The sequence below is a fragment of the Protopterus annectens genome, chromosome 3.part0 (assembly GCF_019279795.1).
Source record: "Protopterus annectens isolate FY-2018-M chromosome 3.part0, PAN1.0, whole genome shotgun sequence".
Taxonomy (NCBI): Eukaryota; Metazoa; Chordata; order Ceratodontiformes; family Protopteridae; genus Protopterus; species Protopterus annectens.
Genome location: NC_056731.1, coordinates 1145723143 through 1145744910, shown reverse-complemented (window position 1 = coordinate 1145744910; position 21768 = coordinate 1145723143). Strand labels below are relative to the sequence as shown.

Below are 21768 nucleotides of genomic sequence, written 5' to 3'. Positions count from 1 at the left end.
TGCCAGTCTATCTCCCCTGTCAAAAATTCTTCAAAAATGCATTCATACACACTTCCTTGACTACCTGCTCCTAGAAAATCTCCTTACCCCTACACAGCATGGTTGCTGCCCAAATTACAGTATAGCTACTGCTCTGACATCATTCACTAACTCGATCACAAATTCTTGTGACAATAAGTTAATTTCCTGTTTGTTTCTAGACCTCTCCAAAGCCATCAACACTGTTTCCCACCAACTGCTACCCTTAATCTCTCCACTTCTGCACTTTCTTGGTTCTCCAGTTGTCTCTCCAACGGATACCAAGCAGTTAAATGGCAATCTAATTTCTTTCCCTTCTTACCAATTCAAACTGGGATACCCAAGGCTCCATCCTTGGACCCCTATTATTCAGCATCTTTACTAATGACCTATACTCTTCCTGTCCACTCTTTTGTTAAACAATATGCAGACGATTCCACAATCATTTCCTCCTCCGATAATATCACCCACCTTCACACTCTCACCCAAGAACCTCTGCACTCTGTTGAAAAATTGTTAATTTACAACCAACTGCTACTTAACACAAAGTGAAGTAAATTTCTATTTCTCCAACATTTCAAAGCTACCTTTACTGTCTCTTCCCTTAATAAAACTATCAATATTTCCCTGGCCCCTGTCATTTAATTAAGGGCAGCAAGGCTTTAAAGGTTGATTTATTTATTATTCCTAGGTTAAGCTTAATAATCATTTTAAAATGGTTTTAATTTATAAAGCATTTTTGGGGGGGGAAATTGTAGGGATTCGTTTAGAATATAGTAATGTCTTTCGGCTTTTCCCGGTTAGGGGTCGCCACAGTGGAACTCTGTTCCGCTAATGATTGGCAGTGGATTTTTACAGTGCAGAGTTACCAGCCCAATGCCCAACCTTCAAAGAAGGCACACCCATTCATGCACTCACCTACCTGCATGTCTTTAAACATCACTCGACCGCTGGGAGGACATGCAGACTCCACACAGAAGGTGCTCCATCCGGGAATTGAACGGGAGAACCTCTTGCTGTGAGGCTACAAAGCTTAGAATATACAGTATACAATTTCAGATATTAGTCTCTAAATAGCATAAGAAGGCCACTAGGGGGTAGCATCTCACCAATTATTATTAGTATCAACCCTGAGGATTATTAAGTTTTAACACTTTTCCATATATATTAAAGGACTCCATTCTCTCATTCAGTTTAACTCAATCGTTGGGTTTCTTTTGTCCCTACAATATGGTTCCAGCAGTGTGTACCTGCTTATAGTTTTTAAAACTTTTATTTCCTTGCATTGGAGTCAAAGGAAGGGAAAGCCCACCTACTTTTTTTTTTTTTTAAACTCAGCTTCTCACATACTTTGCAGAGAAATTAGTCTCCACCTGCATGACATATCATAGACACAGTTAAATCTGTAGTTTATCTTGTCAGGTACTGTTGTCAATCTTAGATGGGTAATTAATCCTGCTAATTTCAAAAACACAGAAGCGGATATAAAAAAAGACAGAAAGCTGTGGAATTGCTTCCACTGTTTTTATTGCAGAGGGGGGAGAACTTAACACTCCCCCTTTCTTAGTAAAACAAAGCAATTTGATCGGTCAGGGGTTTAAAGGCAATTGTCAACTCATCTGACAAATTTACATAAGCAGCAACACAGTATTGAAATTCTAAGCTTTAAATGTCGTTTATAACAGTTTGTGTTAAGAAAACTTGAGTAGTAGCAAAGCTTTCAGTGACATCTAGAGAAAAGTCCGTATTTTTTCTTGTAAAGTATAAATGCATTTACCATTTTCAAGCCCCCCCCCCACACACACACACATGCAAACACGCACATACACACATGTACACGCACACACACATGCCCACACACGCACGCTTTTGTACACATGTATTTTATATACATACACACCCACTTGCGTGTGTTTTTTATATATATATATATATATATATATATATATATATATATATATATATATGTATGTGTGTGTGCGTGTGTAATGAACTATTTATAATAAACAACATAGTATAGTTAAGCATTAATGTATACATTCTAGTACATGTTGCTGATTTACTTGATCACTGTCGCACATTGGCTATGTGTTCCACATGCAATCTTGGTCAATGTCTTTCTGTCAGTATTTTTTTATTTGTATTGATAAGTGCATTTAGTAATTGTTATTGTCTTTGCCAGTGTAGCGTATGTTGTGGCTGAAAAGGGTCCTGGGACCAGTTCACCTTCCTGGTTACCTCAAGCTCAATGCCAAAAAGTGCATTGTCATCCCCTTTGGTAAAATCTCTATACCCATGAACTACCACATAGGCAGTAGTCTACTTAACACTGAAAGTGTGATAAGAGACCTTGGGACACAGGTGGACAGTAATCTCTCCTTTGACAATCACATCGCCACAGTGGTCAGGAAATCCTTCTATGTGGCACACCAACACAAAAGGTTTCTCATCCAGAAAAAAAGAGGTCATTGTTCCCCTCTACTCATCACTCATTATACCCAATATAAAGTACAACACCCCTTTTGGTATGTACCTCACAAGACATCTACAACAACTGGAAAGGCCACAGAAATACCTCACAAAGAGGATTACTGGCCTCAAATAGCTGCCCTACGCAGACAGTCTAAAAAAAACCACCAGCTTTACTCCATCGCATATCACCTACTCAGAGGCGATCGCTGCCTAACATAACAAAGCTATGTCAAACCCTGAGCTGTTGGACATGCTCCACTTAAAGAAATCCCAATCCCTCCGAGCTACACACTCTAGGGACCTAAACCATGTCACCACAATAAACAGAACATGCTGGAGGGATAGATTCCTGTCCCAGAGACTTCCCATACTCTGGAACAGACTAACTATCTATGTCAAACAAGCTCCTCATTAGCACTCAAGAAAAATCTTGATGATTGGCTGGGAAATAGGAAATTCACCCCAGGGATCACTTCTGTGGCTCTGCTTGACAGGGGCACAGGAAAATAATTTTCTTGGGTGGCGAAAGCCAGGGTACCTTTTTGGCTAGGCTTATATAGGCCTTAGGGCCAATAGCCTAGTACCTACCTATGGAAAAAAAAAAAAGAGGGGGAAACATGACAAATAATTGAGGAACTAGTTTAGCACATTTTAAGTCTGCATCATTCATGAGAGAGAAAAATCCTTCCACTGAAAGTATTGGGAAGTAGAAGACAGACTAAGTTTGGAGTCCTACTACTTGTCACTTGTAAATGTATGGCAAGGAATATTTACTGCAGTGAAAGTTTTCACACCTCAGCATGAGGGTATGGGGGAGGGTTTATCAACTTTGCTAGGCGTACAAAAGACTCCTCTTACAAAAAAAAATGTTTATCTGCTTTCTTTTGCTAGTAGCCAACAGCTATTTATAGTATAGAACAAGCTCTGGCAGACAGATAAATGAGGCTCAGTCAGGTAAACAGAGAAGCAGCTCTTTTATGGAAGGTGTGTTTAGATGACAGTGCTTCATAGTCCTGCCATTATATTTTAATGGCATGAGAAAACAGCACCACTTCCTTATGTCTGGCATGAGTCATATAAAGAGGACTTGAAATGTATTCTGGAAAGAAGGAAGGAAAGCAAGAAAATAAGACCACGTTACCAAGGCAGGCCCCATCATCTGCCATTTTGAGAGAAACACATTAAAATTGTAAAAGAAGCACTCTGAGTGATTTTGAGGCATGAACATAGCTCAAAAACAAATATACAATGAAAAATATATGTTTTTTGAGTTCTAAGGTGGAATTTTCCTTTAACCATTTATTATGTTTTATTTATTTTCTATAAATTTTTTTATAATATACTGAAGAAATGTATGTTTGATTTTTAATTGTGGTTTTGATGATGTGGGTATATACTGCATTTTATTATTACAGGATTGTTTAACTTGCTTAATGGGATTAAATGGTCTAATTAGTTTTTTTTAGACCATTAATTAAAGGTTTATAAAGAGGGAGGTCTGGCTAAAAAAACTGAAGTCTGGTTTTGAGGGACAAAAAATGCAGTGATCAAGTTAATTGTTTAATGTGGGATTTTCTTTCTGTATTGTGTGCAACTTTTTCCTAGATTTTCAATAATAAACTGCTTGTAGTGTCTGGACTGATGGTCCATTTTTGGTTTTACTCATCCTGCACCTCTAAAGTACCATCCAGTTGTTTTGTGGCTAATACTATCATCTCTGTTGAACCTCACACTAAATTGCTAGGAGTTATTAACGACCAACTAAAGTTCGATCTCCATATTCAGCAGTGCATTAGACACATCAAAAGTCAGGTCTGCTACACACGCATAAAAATATCCTCACAAATGCTTCCAGGCTCTCTCTTGCAAGTATTCCTACTCCCCACCCTACACTACGCTGTCCCCATTCTCATCAACTTCCAAGCCAATCTTCTGTCTAAAATGGAATTCACCTATAACAAAATTGCAAAATTTACCCCGACCGCTCTCACCACTGCCTAGCCTTGAAAAACCTGCTGTGGCTGGAATTTCATCACCAAATCCTACTTCCACAGCTTCCCTGTCTCATTCTATCTTGCATGAAAGCTGCTCCTCTCTCTCTACCCTCATCCAGCCTTATGCTCCCAACCGGGCTCTCTCCATAGCTCCCAACAGCATCTTCTGCAAGTGTACGCACCTAATAAAAATATTGGAAAACTCCTCTACTGCTACTCAGCAGCAAATGCTTGGAATAAACTTCCTCCAGGTGTTAGACAGGTCTCAAACCCTATCTTTATCAAAACAACTCTAAAGGATACTCTCCATTTATCATGGACTTGCTTATGTAATGACCCAACTTAATCCACCTCTCCTCCTCTAATTCTACAGCAGCAACCACGTCTGCCTCCTTTCTCTGACTCCAGTTTAAATAAGTCTACTAATACTGGTTCTTACAGCTTCCAGTGCTGCAAGCTTTGGAAACTGGCTTTTGCCTTGGGTTTATCTCCTATATATTTTTAATATTTATTATTTACTTGTTCTTTCTGTCTTGCAAATTTGTCAACATTTTCTGTACTCTGGATGCTACTGTATATAACAATGTACTATATGATGATTAATATATTGACTGTTTCTAGTATTTTGTCACATCTTACTCTTAGACATTGTAATTGTACAATTATTAGCTTAGTTTTAAAACTCTTCCATATGATCACAATTGTTACTGGTACTATTTTGGAGCTTTTCTCCTCAGGCTGCCACTGAAAAAGGGCTCCTTGCCCAGTCGGACTAACCCGGTTAACAAATGTCAAATAAAACTAGTGCTTAAACAACACCAAAAGGAGAGCCCAGCACATTCCTGACACGCTTGGCTACAACTAGGAAAACACACAGATATGTAAATACTCCATGTGATAAGGTAGGCAATCTGTAGCAGACTATGGGAACATTAAGAAATAATGACAGACTTTCATGAGCCTCTGCAGCAGTCAAACACCCCCCCCCCCCCCCATGCATACTACTAATTTAATGCTGCAGTTTCTAAACACTAAAGGATTTTTTTACACAGTTTCTTCTCCCTGACTGACAATCATACAGCCCTCACTTATCCAACTAACACATTCATTCCCCCTCCCAGAAAGGGGACCAAAAGGAGAAATGATTCATGCACCCTTAAGGGGCCATTTGAAAAAAAAATTTGCCATACTTTCCCTACTGAAGAAAGGGTAGCTACCACAGGTGGACATGTAATAGGCTGACTGCACTGAGCTTTCAAGAAGGTATGTCAATGCAGGCATCCCCCCACCTTAAGAACACTGCACACTGTCCTTCCATAGTCTTCACCGTGGATAATCCCTCCTGGGCATGTACCCCTGAGCATGCACATTCCTCTCCCTTCCTTATAGAAGCTAACAGGCTCCTCCCCCATTCACTCCTCTCCCAACCTTCCATGGGTCCTCCAAGCACTGGGCTGCTGATCATACTCCTGTTGTCTGAATCATAGTCAGGACATCTTATGTCTACTCCACAGAAATGGGTATCCCTACCCTAAAGGATGCGATAAACTGAGACAATGGCCAGTAGTTTTTCCTTTCTGAAATTAAGAGACACTTTCTCATTCCCTGGAGTAATGAGGTCTAAGGAGAAGATGCCATACCGGTGGAACTGTACCTATGTTCTTTTATCGTCAGGATTCACTCTTGTGGATTTCTACAACAATACTACTACAAATGGGTTGCTTCCATCCTCAGTAAAATAAAAATCACTACTTTTCTTTCTACAATAGGGATGATAAGGCTCGTCTGGAAACTGCAGCTATCATCCACTCAAAGATACACAAAGGTCTATACAAAGACATGTGTCTGCAGCGTTTCTCTCCAGGCCTCTGCTGTAAAAAGGGCTCTGTCTCAGGCAGACTTTGCCAGTAAAAAATGTTAAAATACATAAATCCAAAACTACCGAGTCTCTGACTTCAGCTGCATACATTAAGTCATTATGCACATCCCTACCCTAGTGGGATTTGTTAAGGGGAATAACAGTAGTAAGCCCCTGTACAGCATAATTATGGCCTTTCAAAATTCAGAATATCTACTTCCCGTGTCTGTGGGCTTCCAAGGCATCTAATAATGCCTCCAATTTGGTCAACTGTTAGTTTTTATAGAAGGGGGGGGGGGCAGCAGCTGGGGTTCTCCAACAAGGAAGTTATCATCAAAACACTTTAATAGAAAAGACACAAAAGGACTGTGCCAGTAACATATCATACCTATTACTGCCACTATGTAGGACAAAGCAGGGAAACCTGCAGTCTTCCCATTTGTTTACACTGACTAAAGAACTTCAAGCTATTACACTCTAGAATACATTACTGACATAGGAGAAATACAAGTGGATGGAAGGGAAGTTGAAACATTTTTTCATTGGTGGCAACACTCTCTCTCCAGCTCAAGAGAGGCTTTTTTAAACTGTTGACAGTTTTAAAGAATGCCAGGTGTAAAAATAAATGTTCACAATGCAAAAGAATACCACTTTACTCTCTCAGCACTCCAGCTTCATCTAAATTCTTCGATCTTCTGTGCCACAAACGATCAGTGAAGGGCAGACATTTCTACCAATGGCAAAAAGGTAACATTGCCAAGAGTAATGTCACTTGCAGAACAAGCTAGCAAAGCCCTTGCACTATCCCACTGCAAGCATATATGTGGCTTCTACCATTTATATGCATAGGAAATGGTAGAACTTGCAGTCAGTTAAAACCCCTTCTAATGGCTACCTGAATGGCAACCAAGACTGCAGCTGTGCTCTTGTCCCACAAAGGAGAGTGACAGGAGCGGCCTTAGGTCAACTGGTGCCCTACGCAAAAGGGTTCCATTACACCCCCACCACACTACCCGGTGCCCCCATCCTGGTATACGAGCGAGTGAGTACACAACAGCTGCGGAGGAAGCTTGACAGTTGTAAACTGCAAAAAAGAATAGAGAAAATGGGAAAATGCCCCATATAAAGTAGCTATTCATTCAGTTAAAGAATCTTTTCAAACTACCCAATTTTACAGTCTGCAACAAGTCATCAACAGGACATTTTCACATTTACCTTTTTTAGTGCATACTTTGGATCATCTGGAAGGACCATTATTATTTTGCCATCAGGGTATTCAGCTAAAATCCGTTCTTTTTTCCAGCCCTAGAAAAAACAGAAATTGTAACTTCATCCTACTAATCACTGAAAAGACAATTTACTTTTAGAACAGTGACCTGAGAAGCAAAACAGTAATTCTGAAAAAGGACACTGAACATAAGGCAACAGTCCAACAGGAAGTATTCAGAAAGCAATACTCTCAAAGTCTTGATCAGAAAATACATAGCCTGAAGTACTTTTTATGCCTTCTTCCTTTTTTTGCGTTAACTTGCAAACACATACAAAAGCAACACATCGTCAGGTTTGGAGCATACACATGATGTGCCCTTTCAACTAACAACTCCTGCTGTGGAATACCAGTCCAGTTGCTTATTTGTGCTATCATAAAATTAATACAGTCCGTTCCTTCCAGCTTCTCTGGTATACCTGAAAATCTCAGGTTTTCTCTATGTGCTCTATCCTGTAATTCTATTATTTTTTGAAGCACCTCTTCCCGAGTAGACAGTGTGCCATTTCTTCATTTTGACATCTGATTTGTTGCAGCTTTATCACCTCATCTGAATATTTGTTTAAAGCTTATTCCATTTTTTTCAACCTTTTGTTGTTTCTGCTGATATACTCCATTAGTGTTTTATTTTTAACTAGGTCTGTGTGCAGTTATCTTATATCTTCCTGTAGGTTACTGGAATTCATGTCAGAAGGTTGCAATACTTTTTGCTGAACAGCTGCAGAACTTTCCCCAGTCAGCATTTCTTCCTCACTTTTTGTAGCTGATTTTTTTCCCACAGGTCCTCTATTTCTTTTTTGTGGTACCCAGGCAGTACACTTACTAGCCAGTTACTGAAATTTACCCATAAACACAAGTCTACTGTACTTTTCTGCTGAGTTTCTGTTTTCAAACCGGGAGAGTTAGAATTAAGCTGTTACTCAATGTGCAGCCATCTTGGATGGCTCCACATCACATTTCTATGTCAGTTTATTATATTGATAAAATGTAGTACAGCAGTAGTGGGGCTGTGCTGGGGCCTAAAGCCATGCTGTGTTTCTGAAAGCAGGTAAGGTATTGCATCAGCTGCATATGGATGCATTTCTCTAACATTTTGGAGATCTGTAGTTTTTAAACTGTGTAGATGTGCCACCTTTGTGCAGTAATATGAAGCATTATTTTTTCCACAGTGATGGGACATATCTTTCTGCTATGGACCTATTAATTAGTATGGACACAGGGAAGGCTATGACTACTGCAGCCATTTTTAGGTAGTGTGATGGTAGTTGGGCTACAGCTACAGAAGTAGTTTTTAGTTTAAGGAGCAATTTCCTTTTGAGTGAGGTAGGTACTTTACTAAAACGGAAGAGCTGTAGGTGGTTTTGACTGGACAGGGGTAGAGTGACGGGGTGTAATATGTGTTGGTGTCTAAGACAGATAACACTGACTGTATAAATTTAACTGTGTGGGGATAGAGTCTGTCGTACTGTCTGTTTTTCCAAAGGGATTAGTGGTCTTGCCAGGGTGGTGTACTTTTAATGAGGACCAAAAATGTTTTGGATTCTTTATATGTTTGTCTTGTAGGATGGTATAGTATATGTTTGCTTATCCTGTTTGACATGGAGTTTTGCAAGGTCTCAAAAATGTCTGAATTGCTGGAAGGCATTTTGAGTTCTATTTTCCTATCAGTTTTTTCCAGGCTTTATCACTTTTGATCATGATTTTTTTTATTTCCTTTGCCAGCCAAGGTGCGGGGTTAGACTTGACTCTTATTACGTACTGCTGCTAGATTATTTAAGGTCTCTAAGAATACGTTGATAAAATGTTCTACAGCAGTATCTAGCAGCCTTGTTCTAAGTACATTCCAGTTATATTTATTAGTGTTTCATTGAAAATATCTTTACTGAAACTGTTTGCATTTCATATTTGATTATAGATATGTTTATCTTGGTTATGTTGAGTTCTAATAGCAAATGCTGGTATGTGGTCACTTCTGCTGAGAGGCAACCTACTTCTGTCAGTTTGTCTGGTTTGTTTGTATGTAAGACTCCAATCTAATGTTGAGTGTCTCCGTGAAGTTTTACTGATTCTAGTAGGTGTGGTTATCAATTGTCTAATGTTGTACAAGTTTATGGATTCAGTGGGGGGGTAATAGAATTTATGCACTGCCAGTCTATATTTAAGTTTCCAAGTATTATAGTTACATGGTTAATTTGTTGGGATACCCAATACAAGATGCTTTCAGCAGTATCAATGTTATTTGCTGGTGGTATACAAATTGTTGTTGAATATAGTTTTCTATTGATGTTTTATTAGTGTTATTAGTAGTCCAGCATTGTTAAATCTGTGTACTTCCTGTGGAAGTAAGGTAATGGGTAGGGAAATTATATTTAGGATTGCTACATCACCTGCATGCCCGTTTTGTCTGCCTTGTCTCAGTATATTGTATCTTGGGGGCATGATGTATCAGCTCGAATATCATACTGATAAGGATGGGGAAGGTATTTGAATTTGTTAACATGTATACACTGTTCCACAACAAAATACACCACTCCCATAACTGATAACGGGTATATAGTCAGAAAGTTTGGGATGAAACTATCATTCTGTTTATTTTTTGTTTGGTTTGGATCACTTGTCTGTCTGATTAATAAAAGATTTTCGACTGGAAACAGACTGTCTCACCTGCTTGAATTACTTCTGAATACCCATTAGAGTTAATAATTATGTACAATATTAATATTTCAAAATAAGTTTTTTTATTTTTTGATTTACAAAGTTTTTAAGTTAGCTACTTCTACTACCATCTTCTGATTTTTTTTCTGCTTTTTAATATATAGTGATTAAACATACAGGAATTGAAAAACTTCCACACAGAGAAGTTTCTTACACTGTTTTAATATTTATAATTTACATACAAATATTGCCCACAGACTGGTGTTCAAACTGCAGACTTCACGGTTACATACATATCTATTTGCTTGCAGGGACACTTCTACAGGAAAAATAAAAACACACTCGAGACAGCTGAGTGCACTGAATTAATGTTGACTGTGCACAAACACTAGCTCAGAGCTGGAACTGGTTTAGTAACCGTCTCCGGTAAGGAGAAATAAGAAAGGAAGGGGGGGGACCAATGGTGAATTCCTTGAAGGCATGCACTTCCATATAAGAGAAAGAAATAATTTGAGCAGTAGGAATAAATATCAATGTCTATTAGGAAGGAGAGAGTAAAAGCTGACCAGCAGGATGTCAGTGGACTAATTGCTAATGATTACTATAACATAATAAAATCCCACATTTTATTTAAAAAGACCGCTCAATAATTTGAGGTAAAACTGTTTTCAAGTTCTGTACCCACTAACACTATACTGGAACAGCAGGTTTACCTTGAAGTAGACATAATATAGATACTAGCAGGGAAACTTTTTTGAAGATGTAGCAAATCTAGCTTGGGTTGGTTCAAATGGAGCCTGAACAAAAACAAAGTTATGTACTCATCATAATGTTCCTTGTGAGTTGTTCATCTCGCCTTCATTTTTACTGATTGGGTTTGCGGCTTACCTAGGCTCCGACTCAGCCAGATGCAAAAGCTCAAGGTCTTCAACCAGCTCGTGGCCTACTCCCTATCCCATGATGCACTGGTGCTTCCCTCAGATCTTGTTTGCTGCCATCTAAGGTAATAAGCCTATTTCCAAAATAACGACAGCCTAGAATATACTAGATAATGATTATGACCAGCCTTCACTTATGCAAAAGCTCAAGGTCTTCAACCAGCTCGTGGCCTACTCCCTATCCCATGATGCACTGGTGCTTCCCTCAGATCTTGTTTGCTGCCATCTAAGGTAATAAGCCTATTTCCAAAATAACGACAGCCTAGAATATACTAGATAATGATTATGACCAGCCTTCACTTCTTGGTCCCCAAGAAGCCTGGATGGGGCTGGAGGGTGGGATGCAAGAATGAAGGCAAGATGAACAACTCACACAGAACGTTATGGTGAGTATGTAACTTCTTTATGTGAAGTTGTTCTATCTCACCTTCATTCTTACTGATGGGTTAGTGTCCCAAGCACTGTTTTCTCGGGTGGCTCACGGGAGTATATTCTTCAGTACAGTTGAACCAAAGTAGGCCCTATCCCTGGAGGCTCTATCTACTTTGTAATGAGTGATAAAAGTATGAGGCCTCGAACAAGTGGCTGCTGCACAAATGGTGTCTATTGGTAGTTTGGCAGTAAAGGCTAAAGAAGTGGAGACAGCTCTAGTTGAGTGGGCTTTCACTTTGTCTTGCAATGGTGTATTCACTGAGCTAGAAGTAAAAGAAATACAGCCTGATAACAATTTTGGCAATGCATTTTTTACAACGAGAGTACCTTTCCTGGAGTCGGAGAAGGAAATAGAGAGCTGGTCTGTTTTTCTAAAATCCTAGAATTGAAGCTATCTGTGGACATCAAGCTTGTGCAGCATATATTCTGTCTTACTGCCATACTTAGGGAAGAAAACAGGCAACTTTATAGACTGACAGATTTGTTTCGGAACACACTTTTGGTAAAAAAGAGGGGTTTGTATGAAGAGACACGATCATTATGAAATATCATGTATGGGGGGTTTAATGGACAAGGTCTGTAGCTCTGAAACCCTCTGAGCAGAAGTAATGGCTACTAGAAAAATGGTTTTCCATGTAAGGTACTTCAGTTCACATAAAGAGGCTGGTTCAGATGGAGGTAGGATGATTCATGAAGGGACAAAATTTAGATTCCATGGGATAATAGGAGATATAATAGGAGGACGTAAATGAATAGTGCCTTTGAGAAACACATTGGATACTCTATGAGACATGATAATAGATCCCACATCACCAAGGTGAAAGTTTGAGATTGCAGCAAACTGAACTCATAGTTCCGGCAGCCACCCCCTCATTGAAGAGCTTAGTCAAAAAATCCAATATAGAAGATAATGGAGCCAGGTAAGGATCAATTTGGTTTTGTAGTGCCATTATTGAAAATCTTTTCCATTTGCTGAGATATAATTTTCTAGTAGATGATTTATGAGAGTATGTCAGAATATACTGAGCTGCAGCTGAAAGATTCTGAAGCCTGGCTATGTTGGGAATTGGAGCAGCCAAGTTGTCAATTTGAGGGACTGAAGAGATGGATGAAGAGCCACCGATGTGTGAATCAGAAGGTCTGGAACTGGGTCCGGGATCCAAGGTTCTTCCAATAGATGAGGCCGAAGAAAGGGGAACCAAATCTGATGAGGCCAGTAGGGGGGTGTAAGAATTAAGGTCATTCCCAGAGTACTAGCTTTCTGTAAAACTTTGGATATCAGAGGGAATGGAGGAAACGCATAAAGGAGACCTGAGGGCCAATCGTGTACAAGTGCATCCTTTGGGGGCATCCCCCGGTGGGGGCATTAGGGCAAAGTAGTTGGTGCAATTTGTGTCTGTGGATGTGGCAAAGAGATTGCAGTAAGGCTGGCCCCATTTGCAGAATATCCTTTCTGCTACTTCTTTCTTCAGGGACCACTTGTGAGGCAATAGAATTGCCCTGCTTAGCTTGTCTGCTATCACGGTGGACTTCTCCTGGATGTGCGTTGACATCAAAAAGTGCTGGGTGAAGTTTGCCCACTGCCATACTCTCAAGGCCTCTTGACACAGGGGGCAAGATCTGGTTCCCCCTTGTTTATGTACCAGACTATTGACATGTTTTCTGTCTGGATTGCAATAGTCCCCAGAGGAAGAGAGTCTTGAAAGGACTGCAATGCTATAAGTACTGCTCTCATCTCTAGGACATTGATATGTAGGCGAGCCTCATGTTCTTTCCCTGTGCCTTGGGCTGTTCTTCCCTGATAATGCCCCCCCCCCCACCCTATCAGGGAGGCATCCATGGTCACTATGGCAATAGGAATGGATAGAACAAAGGGACGGCCTATCGTTATATGATGAGATGTCAGCCACCACCGAACGACCTTTTTGCATGACTTTGTGATTATTATCTGATGTGACACTGGAAGTTCTTGAAAGGACCACTGCATGAAAAGGAGCCATTGCAGTATCCTCATATGCATTCAACCTAGTGGAATTGCAATGATTGCTGCTACCATTGTACCAAACAATGTGAGAACCATGGAAGGTGGGGCTTTTTCTTTTGAGAGAAGGGCTAGAATCTGTTGTCAAAGAACACCAACCCTTTCTGGCAGAAGTTTTAAAGTCATGAAGTGGTGTCCAGATCTGCTCCTATAAAGATGGTATGGTGCGATGGTAATAAGGCAGACTTTTCTAAATTTACAGTAATCCCCAGCTGACAGCATAGATTCAGTTGTGTCCCTTGCTTGGATGAGTTGATGCCTGGTGCAGTCAGGAGCCAGTCGTCTAGGTATGGAAACACCTGGAATCCTAAATGTCTCACGTGAGCCATGACTACTGCCATACATTTGGTGAACACTCCGGGGGCTGTAGTGAGGCCAAAGGTCAGAGCTCGAAACTGGTAATGACTGGCTCCCAGCTGAAAGCACAGGTGATCCCTGGATAGTCTGTCCATTTTTATGTGGTAGTACGCATCCTGGAGATCTATCCAGCAAATTCAATTGTCTTTCCCTATAAAGGGAAGTATCGACTGTAGCATGACCATCCAAAACTTTGTCTTTGTCACCGACTTGTTCAGCCTACAGAGATCCAAAATGGGCCTCCAGTCCCATTTTCTTTGGTACTAAAAACACCTTGGGTAAGTTCTAAATCCTATCTGGCCTGCTGGGACTGGTTGGATGACTCTTTTCTAGCAGCCTTTGAATTTCTATGGATGCTTGTGCCTTGTGACTGGGTGGAACGGCTGAGATTTTTCTTACTGAGGGAGGTGGAGTGGAAATGGGAATAGAGTAATCTCTGGATATGATACTTTGTACCCAGCTTTCTTTTGTTATTTTGAACCAGGCTTCTGGGTACAAGATAAGCATCGCCTGACTGGCTCCAGAGATGGACAGGCAGGCCTCCTTTCAGGAGCACTGATGGGGCTTTCCAAAGAACTATTTTCTGTCACCCTAATTCTGCGGGCCCCCCTCTGCTACGTGGACGGCATCTTCCATTATTGCTACCTCCTCTGCCTCTGGAGGAGGGTTCACCATGTGTGCCCTGAAAGGCTCCGTGGGTTTTATGGAACCACATCTTCCCTCCCTTCTGACCTTTGGGGTAAGGTCTGGTAGGTGTGGAAAAATGGACTCCGACAGCAGACAATCTCTCTCGCTTGCTCACACCTGGTAAGCGCATCTTTCACTTTGGGTCCAAAAAGGGATCAGTCATCGAAAGGGGTGTTGATAAAGGAGGACTTAAAGGGTTCTACAAAAAAGAACATTAGCGCATTCAGGAATGTCTCCTAAGGGCAATTCCTGTACCCGCTGCCCTGATCATTCCATCAGCTGCGTATAAAACCAGATGCATGAATGAGTTTACTAAGGGATTAAGGGTGGAGAGCTGGGAGGATAGCTTGCCCGAGACCACCACAACTACTGAACCCTATAGAGCATCTCCTAGCTCTTTCAGGAGATCTCTTTGCAATCTAGTAAGATAATTCAGTGACCTAAGGGCAAAAGCTGCTGAAGTAAACACGCGCTCTCCATATCTGTCCATGATCCTAGAATTTTTATTCGGTGGATGGACTGATGTTGAAGTTTCGGATAACTCCTTCTTGGTGGCCGCCTCCACCACCATGGCATCAATGGGGACTCCTTTAGTAAGAAATGTCTTGTCCTGGGATGAGGTGATAAACTTATTAGGCCTCCTAGGGACAGGTTCCACTGTGTCTAGAGACTCCCATGCCTTTTGACAAACCAGGTCCATAAGTTCGTCGAAAGGTGGAGATACCCAAGTGGCGGATGGCTGAGACTCTAAAGCCTTCAGGTAGACTGACTCATCATCAGTAGGTTGATGGGCTGCCAGCCACCCCTCTGTTTAAGGATCTTCAAGATATCTGCGAAGGAGATATCTTCACAGGGTGACTGTGGGGACTCTTCTGACTCATCTAAGTCCGTGTCTGAAGTGACAGATTCCAGACGGGAGTCCAAATGTTTCCTCTTGTATAGCCTCTTCCTCGGTACCTCCTCAGTGGGGACTTCTGGTGAGGTCTCGGAAGAGCAGGGTTTGCCCGATGGGGCATCCTGAGGCTCTGGGTCTCTACGCTTTTGTGGAATCTGAGATGCTGAGGTAGACAGCGGTGCTGTGGGGGGAGTAGCGGCTGGTCCTGATGATGTGGATGTCTGTGGAGACCATACTCTCCTCATGGCATTGAAGGCCCCCCAGTCCCGGCACGAAGAAACCCCTGGATCTGAAGAAACAGGGGATTCTCTCAGCACCAAGATGGTGGGCTCTGAACCAGAGGTAGGAGCCAAACTCACCAGTGCCGAGGCCCCAAGAGGCAAAGTTGGAACGAAAAGATTGGTTCGACTATCCTCCCCAGACCTGACCAGTGAGTGTCGACCCTTAGTCTCCTCGGTCGGCACCAAAGAAATCTGAGCAGTCAGAGCCGAAAGACCTGAAACAGGTCTCGGCCCAATGGCTCTACAATCATCAGCTCCGAGCACTTTGGCTTTGAAGTCTCGAGTCAGATCGGAGGAGGAATAGAAGTTGGGGGGGGGGGGGGTTGTCAGTTCAGAAGTCCCAGGGGTTGGCACTGACAACAGCTTGGCAAATACTGGTGTCTCCTGAAGCCTCTGCACCACACAATCCACATCCATTTCTGAAAGGCTTCTTGAGGACCGAGAAGATGCAATGGAAGAAGCCAGAGATTGTAAAATCTGTGATTTTAATGTAGGAGATACAAGCTCCAGTACCGGGGACCAGCTCCTAACAGTAATAACAGTCTGCTTCGAAGTCAGTGGAGCACAGGTTGAAGGTTTGTCAACTTTGGATTGACGGGACGATGAAGACCTTTTCAGCTCAGACAATCCCAGTGGATGGCTTGGAAGATTTTGAGGGCTTTCACAAGCTGTATGATCCTTGTCTAGAGCTTCCTAAAAAGAAAGTTTAAGTAAACCCCCTGCAATTAGTTTACTTTTTCTTTCATGTAACACTCAAGAGCTAAATAAGGGACATATGGAGCAATCTTCTTGAAGATGCATTTCACCCAAGCAATACACACAATTTGTGTGTCCATTGGTGATTGACATTTTCTGCCCACATTTAGGACATTTTGTAAAACCAGATTTAGACTGTTTTGACTTTCTTCTGCTTTCTTGCTGAGCCATTTTTCAAGAAAAACTTTCACACCAAAAAAACTATAAAGCGCTAACACACTATATATATATATATATATATATATATATATATATATATATATATATATATATATATATACATACATACATACAATCATTCAAACAAGAAAAACCCTATAAAAACGGGCTTGTAAGTAAGGAAAGAATTAGCTTTCTAATTCAAACAGGCTACTTTAACACACAAGCTAAATCTAAATATCTAAGTATCGAAATATGTAAATATCTAAACATACTGAAGGAAAAGGGAGATAATCCAAGGCCTACAAACAGGCCACGTAGGAAAAGGATACACAGAAAATGCACAGGCACATCAAACAGTGACGCAAAGCTTAATAAAGAACTCTTATAAAGAACTACTATAAACTTTTATAAATCTCTATCAATTTCTAGTAAAAAAGTAGAAAAAAGAAATTATGTACTGACCATAATGTTCCATCTGAGTAGCTCTACTTCATTTGTCTTCAACCTGTGGGTACTAAATCCGTATTGGTTCCGAGCCGGCAACTTCACTAGCATCTTCTCTGAGCTCCAAGATCCTCCGCTTATCCATAATACACCACCACTACCTTATATTCCCCAGATTGAGTTTGCTGCACATTACACTGAACAACCCAACCTCAAAAAAACACCTTACACACCTAAAACCAGCTATTATGCTTTCTACATGGTAAGGTCATATGGAAGGAGGGAGGCACGCCTGAAGACAAATGAAGTAGACCTACTCAGATGGAACATTATGGTGAGTACATAACTTCTTTATCTGAAGTAGTTTACTTCATATGATCTTCAACCTGTGGTACAGAGTCCCCAGCTACTAAACTCCTGTTTAGCCCTCATGGCAGGATATTCAAGAGCACCGCGGAACCAAAGGATGCTCTCCTTCTAGAAATCAAATCCAATTTATATTGAGAAATAAAGGTATGAGATGAGGACCAAGTAGCCGAAGAACAAACGTCTAATGATACTCTTGACGAAAAAGCCGCAGAAGTAGCCATGGACCTAGTCAAGTGAGCTTTCAACTGACCCGGAGAAGACAAACCTTTATCCTTGTAGAGCTGAAGGACATAGGGAGATCCACCTAGCAATGGTAACCCTGGAGATAGGTTTACCCAAAAAAAGTTTAGAAAAGGGCACAAACAACTGGTCAGATTTGTGAAAGGTTTTGGTTCTGTGTAAATAGAACCGTAACTGTCTATGAACATCCAACAAGTGCAACTTGTACTCCATTTTGTTTGTAAAATTTGGGAAAAAAAAACAGGTAAATTGATAGTTTGATTGATGTTAACCTCCGATGCTACTTTTGGGAGAAAAGAAGGACTGGTGCGAACAGAAACCCTGCCCTTGTGGAAAACCATGTATGGAACCTTGACAGACAATGCCTGGAGTTCTGAGATCCTTCTAGCAGAGGTGATAGCCACTAGAAATGCCGTTTTCCAAGGCAAAAACTTAAGATCCAAGGTTGTTGCAGGTTCAAATGGCTGAGCGACCAATGCTTGAAGTACCATAGTAAGGTCTCACGGGGGAATGGGATCTTTGATCAGAGGACGTAATAGGAAGGTACCTTTGATAAAAGCTTTACACAATCTGGAAGAGGCTAAAGAAGCAGAGTTCTAAGCTACATGAAAATGAGAAACGACAGCTAGTAGAACCTTGACTGTAGACAAGCTTGCCCCTTGTTGAAAAATATTTGCCAGAAAATCAAGAATAGCCGGAACAGGAGCCGTGAAAGGATCTAAACTCTTTTGAGAAGGCAAAAAGGAAAAACGTTTCCATTTGCTACAATAAACCTTCCTGGTGGACGCCTTATGAGCTGCCACCAGAATAGATCTGACCGAAGAAGACAATCCAGGAGTCCTAGCAATTAAAGGAACTGGAACAGCCAATCTGTGAGACTCGGACTGTCCAGATTTGGATAAGGGACCCTTGAGGGGTGCGAAATGAGATCCCGAATGGTATCCAAGATCCAAGGTGGAGCTAGAAGATGAGACCAAAGGAAGGTAAAACATACCTGGCGAGGCCAAAATGGGGCAATCAGGATCACTTAGCATCCCAGTCGACAAGCTTTCGGTAAAAAATTCGGAATAAGGGGCACAGGAGGATAAGCATAAAGAAGACCTGGAGGCCAAGCATGGACTACAGCATCTCTGGGGGACTCCTGCTGCACTTCACATTGGAAGGAGATGTGAAGAGATTGCAGCAAGGCCGACCCTAGTCTAGAAAATATTTGTTCCGCTACTGAAGGATTCAGAGACCACTCGTATGGCATCAGAATAGTCTGGCTTAATCTGTCCTCTAGAATGCTGGACTGTCCTGGAATATGCGCTATCAGAAAATGACCGGTGGAGATTGTCCATTCCAAAACTCTCAGCCTCGCGACAAAGGGCGGTAAGATATGGTCCCTGCCTGTTTGTTGATATGCTGTCTTACTGGACTGCAATGGTTCCCAGAGGTAGAAAAGCATAAAGGGCCTACAACACTAAAATGACCGCCCTCATCTCCAGAATGTTTATATGCAAACTGGTCTCAACTGGGGACCACATGCCTTGGACTGTCCTTCCCGAACAATGACCCCCCCCCCCACTCTAGTTGGGAGGCATCCGTGGTCACTGTGGCTTGGGCAGGAGCTGGAACAAAAAGTCGTTCCACCAAAATTTCTGAAGATTGCATCCACGATTGAAGGGATGACCTGCAGACTCGACTGAGGTGTATTGGGTGTGACAACACAAGAGCTAACAGGGACCATTGCATCACTAGAGTTCATTGTAGTACTTGGATATGTAATCGAGCACATGGAAGAAGTGATACAGTCATTGCCATAGAACCTAGGGCCCTCAAGACCGATTCTGCTGAGGGAAAGTGAGAATGGTAAATGAAGGCGACATGCATCCTTAGGTTTCGAACTCTCCGTGGTCAGGAAAATTTTTGTCTGTAGTGTGTCTATCCGTGCCCCTATGTATTCTATCACCTGGACTGGATTTAGAAGGGATTTGGCTGTGTTGATTGTAATCCCTAGGTAGTGTGCAAGCTTTAGGAAATAATCCCTGGTCTGACAAAGTAGATGCTTGGGGGAGCAGTAAGAAGCCAATTGTCCAGGTAAGGGTAGACCTGAATCCCCTGAAGCCTCAGGTGAGCCACTACGACTGCCATGGTGAACACCCTGGGGGCTGTGGTGAGACTGAAGGGTAGGGCTCGGAACTGATAATGACTGGCTCCTAGCTGGAAGTGGTGAAGCCTCCTGGAGCTTCTGTGCATCTTTATGTGATAGTAAGCATCCTGGAGGTCGAACAAGCACATCCAGTCACTCTCTTGCAGGTATGGCATGATGGACTTTAAAGTGACCATCCAGAACTTTTCTTTGGCAACTGACAGGTTCAGAGTAGATAGGTCCAGAATGGGCCTCAAGTCCCCCGTCTTTTTTGGCACCAAAAAGAACCTGGAGTAGATGCCTGATCCAGACTGATCTTGGGGGACGGGTTCGATGGGTCATTTCTCTAGCAGCTTGGAAACTTTTAGCACTGCTGCCTCCCTTTGTGTGGGTGGTACATCCAGGAGGTGTTTGTAAGGTGTAGGAGGAACCACAAACGGGATTGAATAGCCTCTGGAAATTAACTGAAGCACCTAATGGTCTGATGACAATGACTCCCATGCAGTCAGGTGTAACGATAGGCGACCCCCGACTGTTTCCACAGCAGAGCAGTCGGGCAACCTCTCAGGGTTGCTGTGCGGGCCTGTCAGAAAAAGGTTCTCGAGACCCAAAATTCCTCTGACCCCTCTGCCTCTGGGCCAGCATCTATCCTGTCCCCCTCTGTCTCTAGGGGAATAAGAGCCCTGAGTGTCCCAGGAATACTGAGACTTCTGGAACCACATCTTCTTTTGCCCTCACTGATTTCGGGAAAAGGATCTTTGAGGGTTCTAGAAGCGGATTCTGATGGCAGACAGTGTCTTCCCATCTTTCTCACGCTGGACCAATGCACCTCGGACAGTCTTACCAAAGAGGAAAGAATCGTCATAAGCACATTCGCAAAAGACGCCTTGAAGGGTTCCATGAACTGACAATCTGAGCCAGACGTTACGTCTCATGGGCACGCTGGACCCAGCCGTCCTAGCCGCTCCTTCAGTAGCATGTGAGAGGAGTCACATGGACATGTTTGAAACCGCTGCCAAGGTAGCCATCCTAGTGGAGAATGCACTTCTGTCCTCCTGCAACATGGACTTTGGGGGAGACTCGGCCAGTTCCTTAACCGGGTCACGCTGTAGTCTAGTAACGTGAGCCAGACAGTTCAATGCCCTAATAGAAAAGGTCGCTGAAGCATAAAACCGCTTCCCTAGACAGTCCATCATCCTAGACTCATGGTCAGGGGGATGGACCGAGGAACTCTCCTGGGTTAGTTCCTTTTTGGTGGCAGCTGCTACCACCATAGCGTCTACAGTGGACCATTTATTCCACTCCGGTTTGTCTGAAGGGGTGCACAAAATGATGTCAGGGCATTTAGGGATTGGTTCCATAGTGTCCAGCTCCTTCCAAGCCTGTGAGGTGACCAGGTCCACCAAGGGATCTGCCGGAGGGGACACCCAAGAAGTAAATGGGACCATGCCGAAAGCCTCCAGGAACACATATTCATCTGAAGGTATTGCAGCGGACCGACCTCCCTGTTGGTGCAGGATTTCCATGATGTCTCCAAAGGAGACATCCTCGGGAGGTGAACTGGGGGAATCTTCCCCATCATCCAAATCCATGTCCTAAGTGAGGGACTCGGGGGATGAGTCCAAGTGCCTCCTCTTGCACTTATGTTTGTGAGGGACCTCTCCGGTGGGGCTTTCCGGAGGGAACTCGCAAACAAGTTGTCCCTCAGCGGGGAACCGCCTGGGGATCCTTCAGCATGGGATGTCCCTTTTTTTGGGGTAAAAATGATGAA

At 42.3% G+C, this 21768-nt stretch overlaps 1 protein-coding gene across 1 annotated transcript in view; it reads right to left on the bottom strand.

Moving 5' to 3' along the window:
* The window catches only part of ESCO1 (establishment of sister chromatid cohesion N-acetyltransferase 1), a gene marked incomplete in the record, with an annotated part of 993102 nt that overhangs the window by 364011 nt on the left and 607323 nt on the right, over positions 1-21768 (bottom strand). Inside the window, 1 exon segment of the mRNA XM_044065376.1 lies at positions 7558-7647. Within this exon segment, the coding sequence (XP_043921311.1) occupies positions 7558-7647 (90 nt within the window).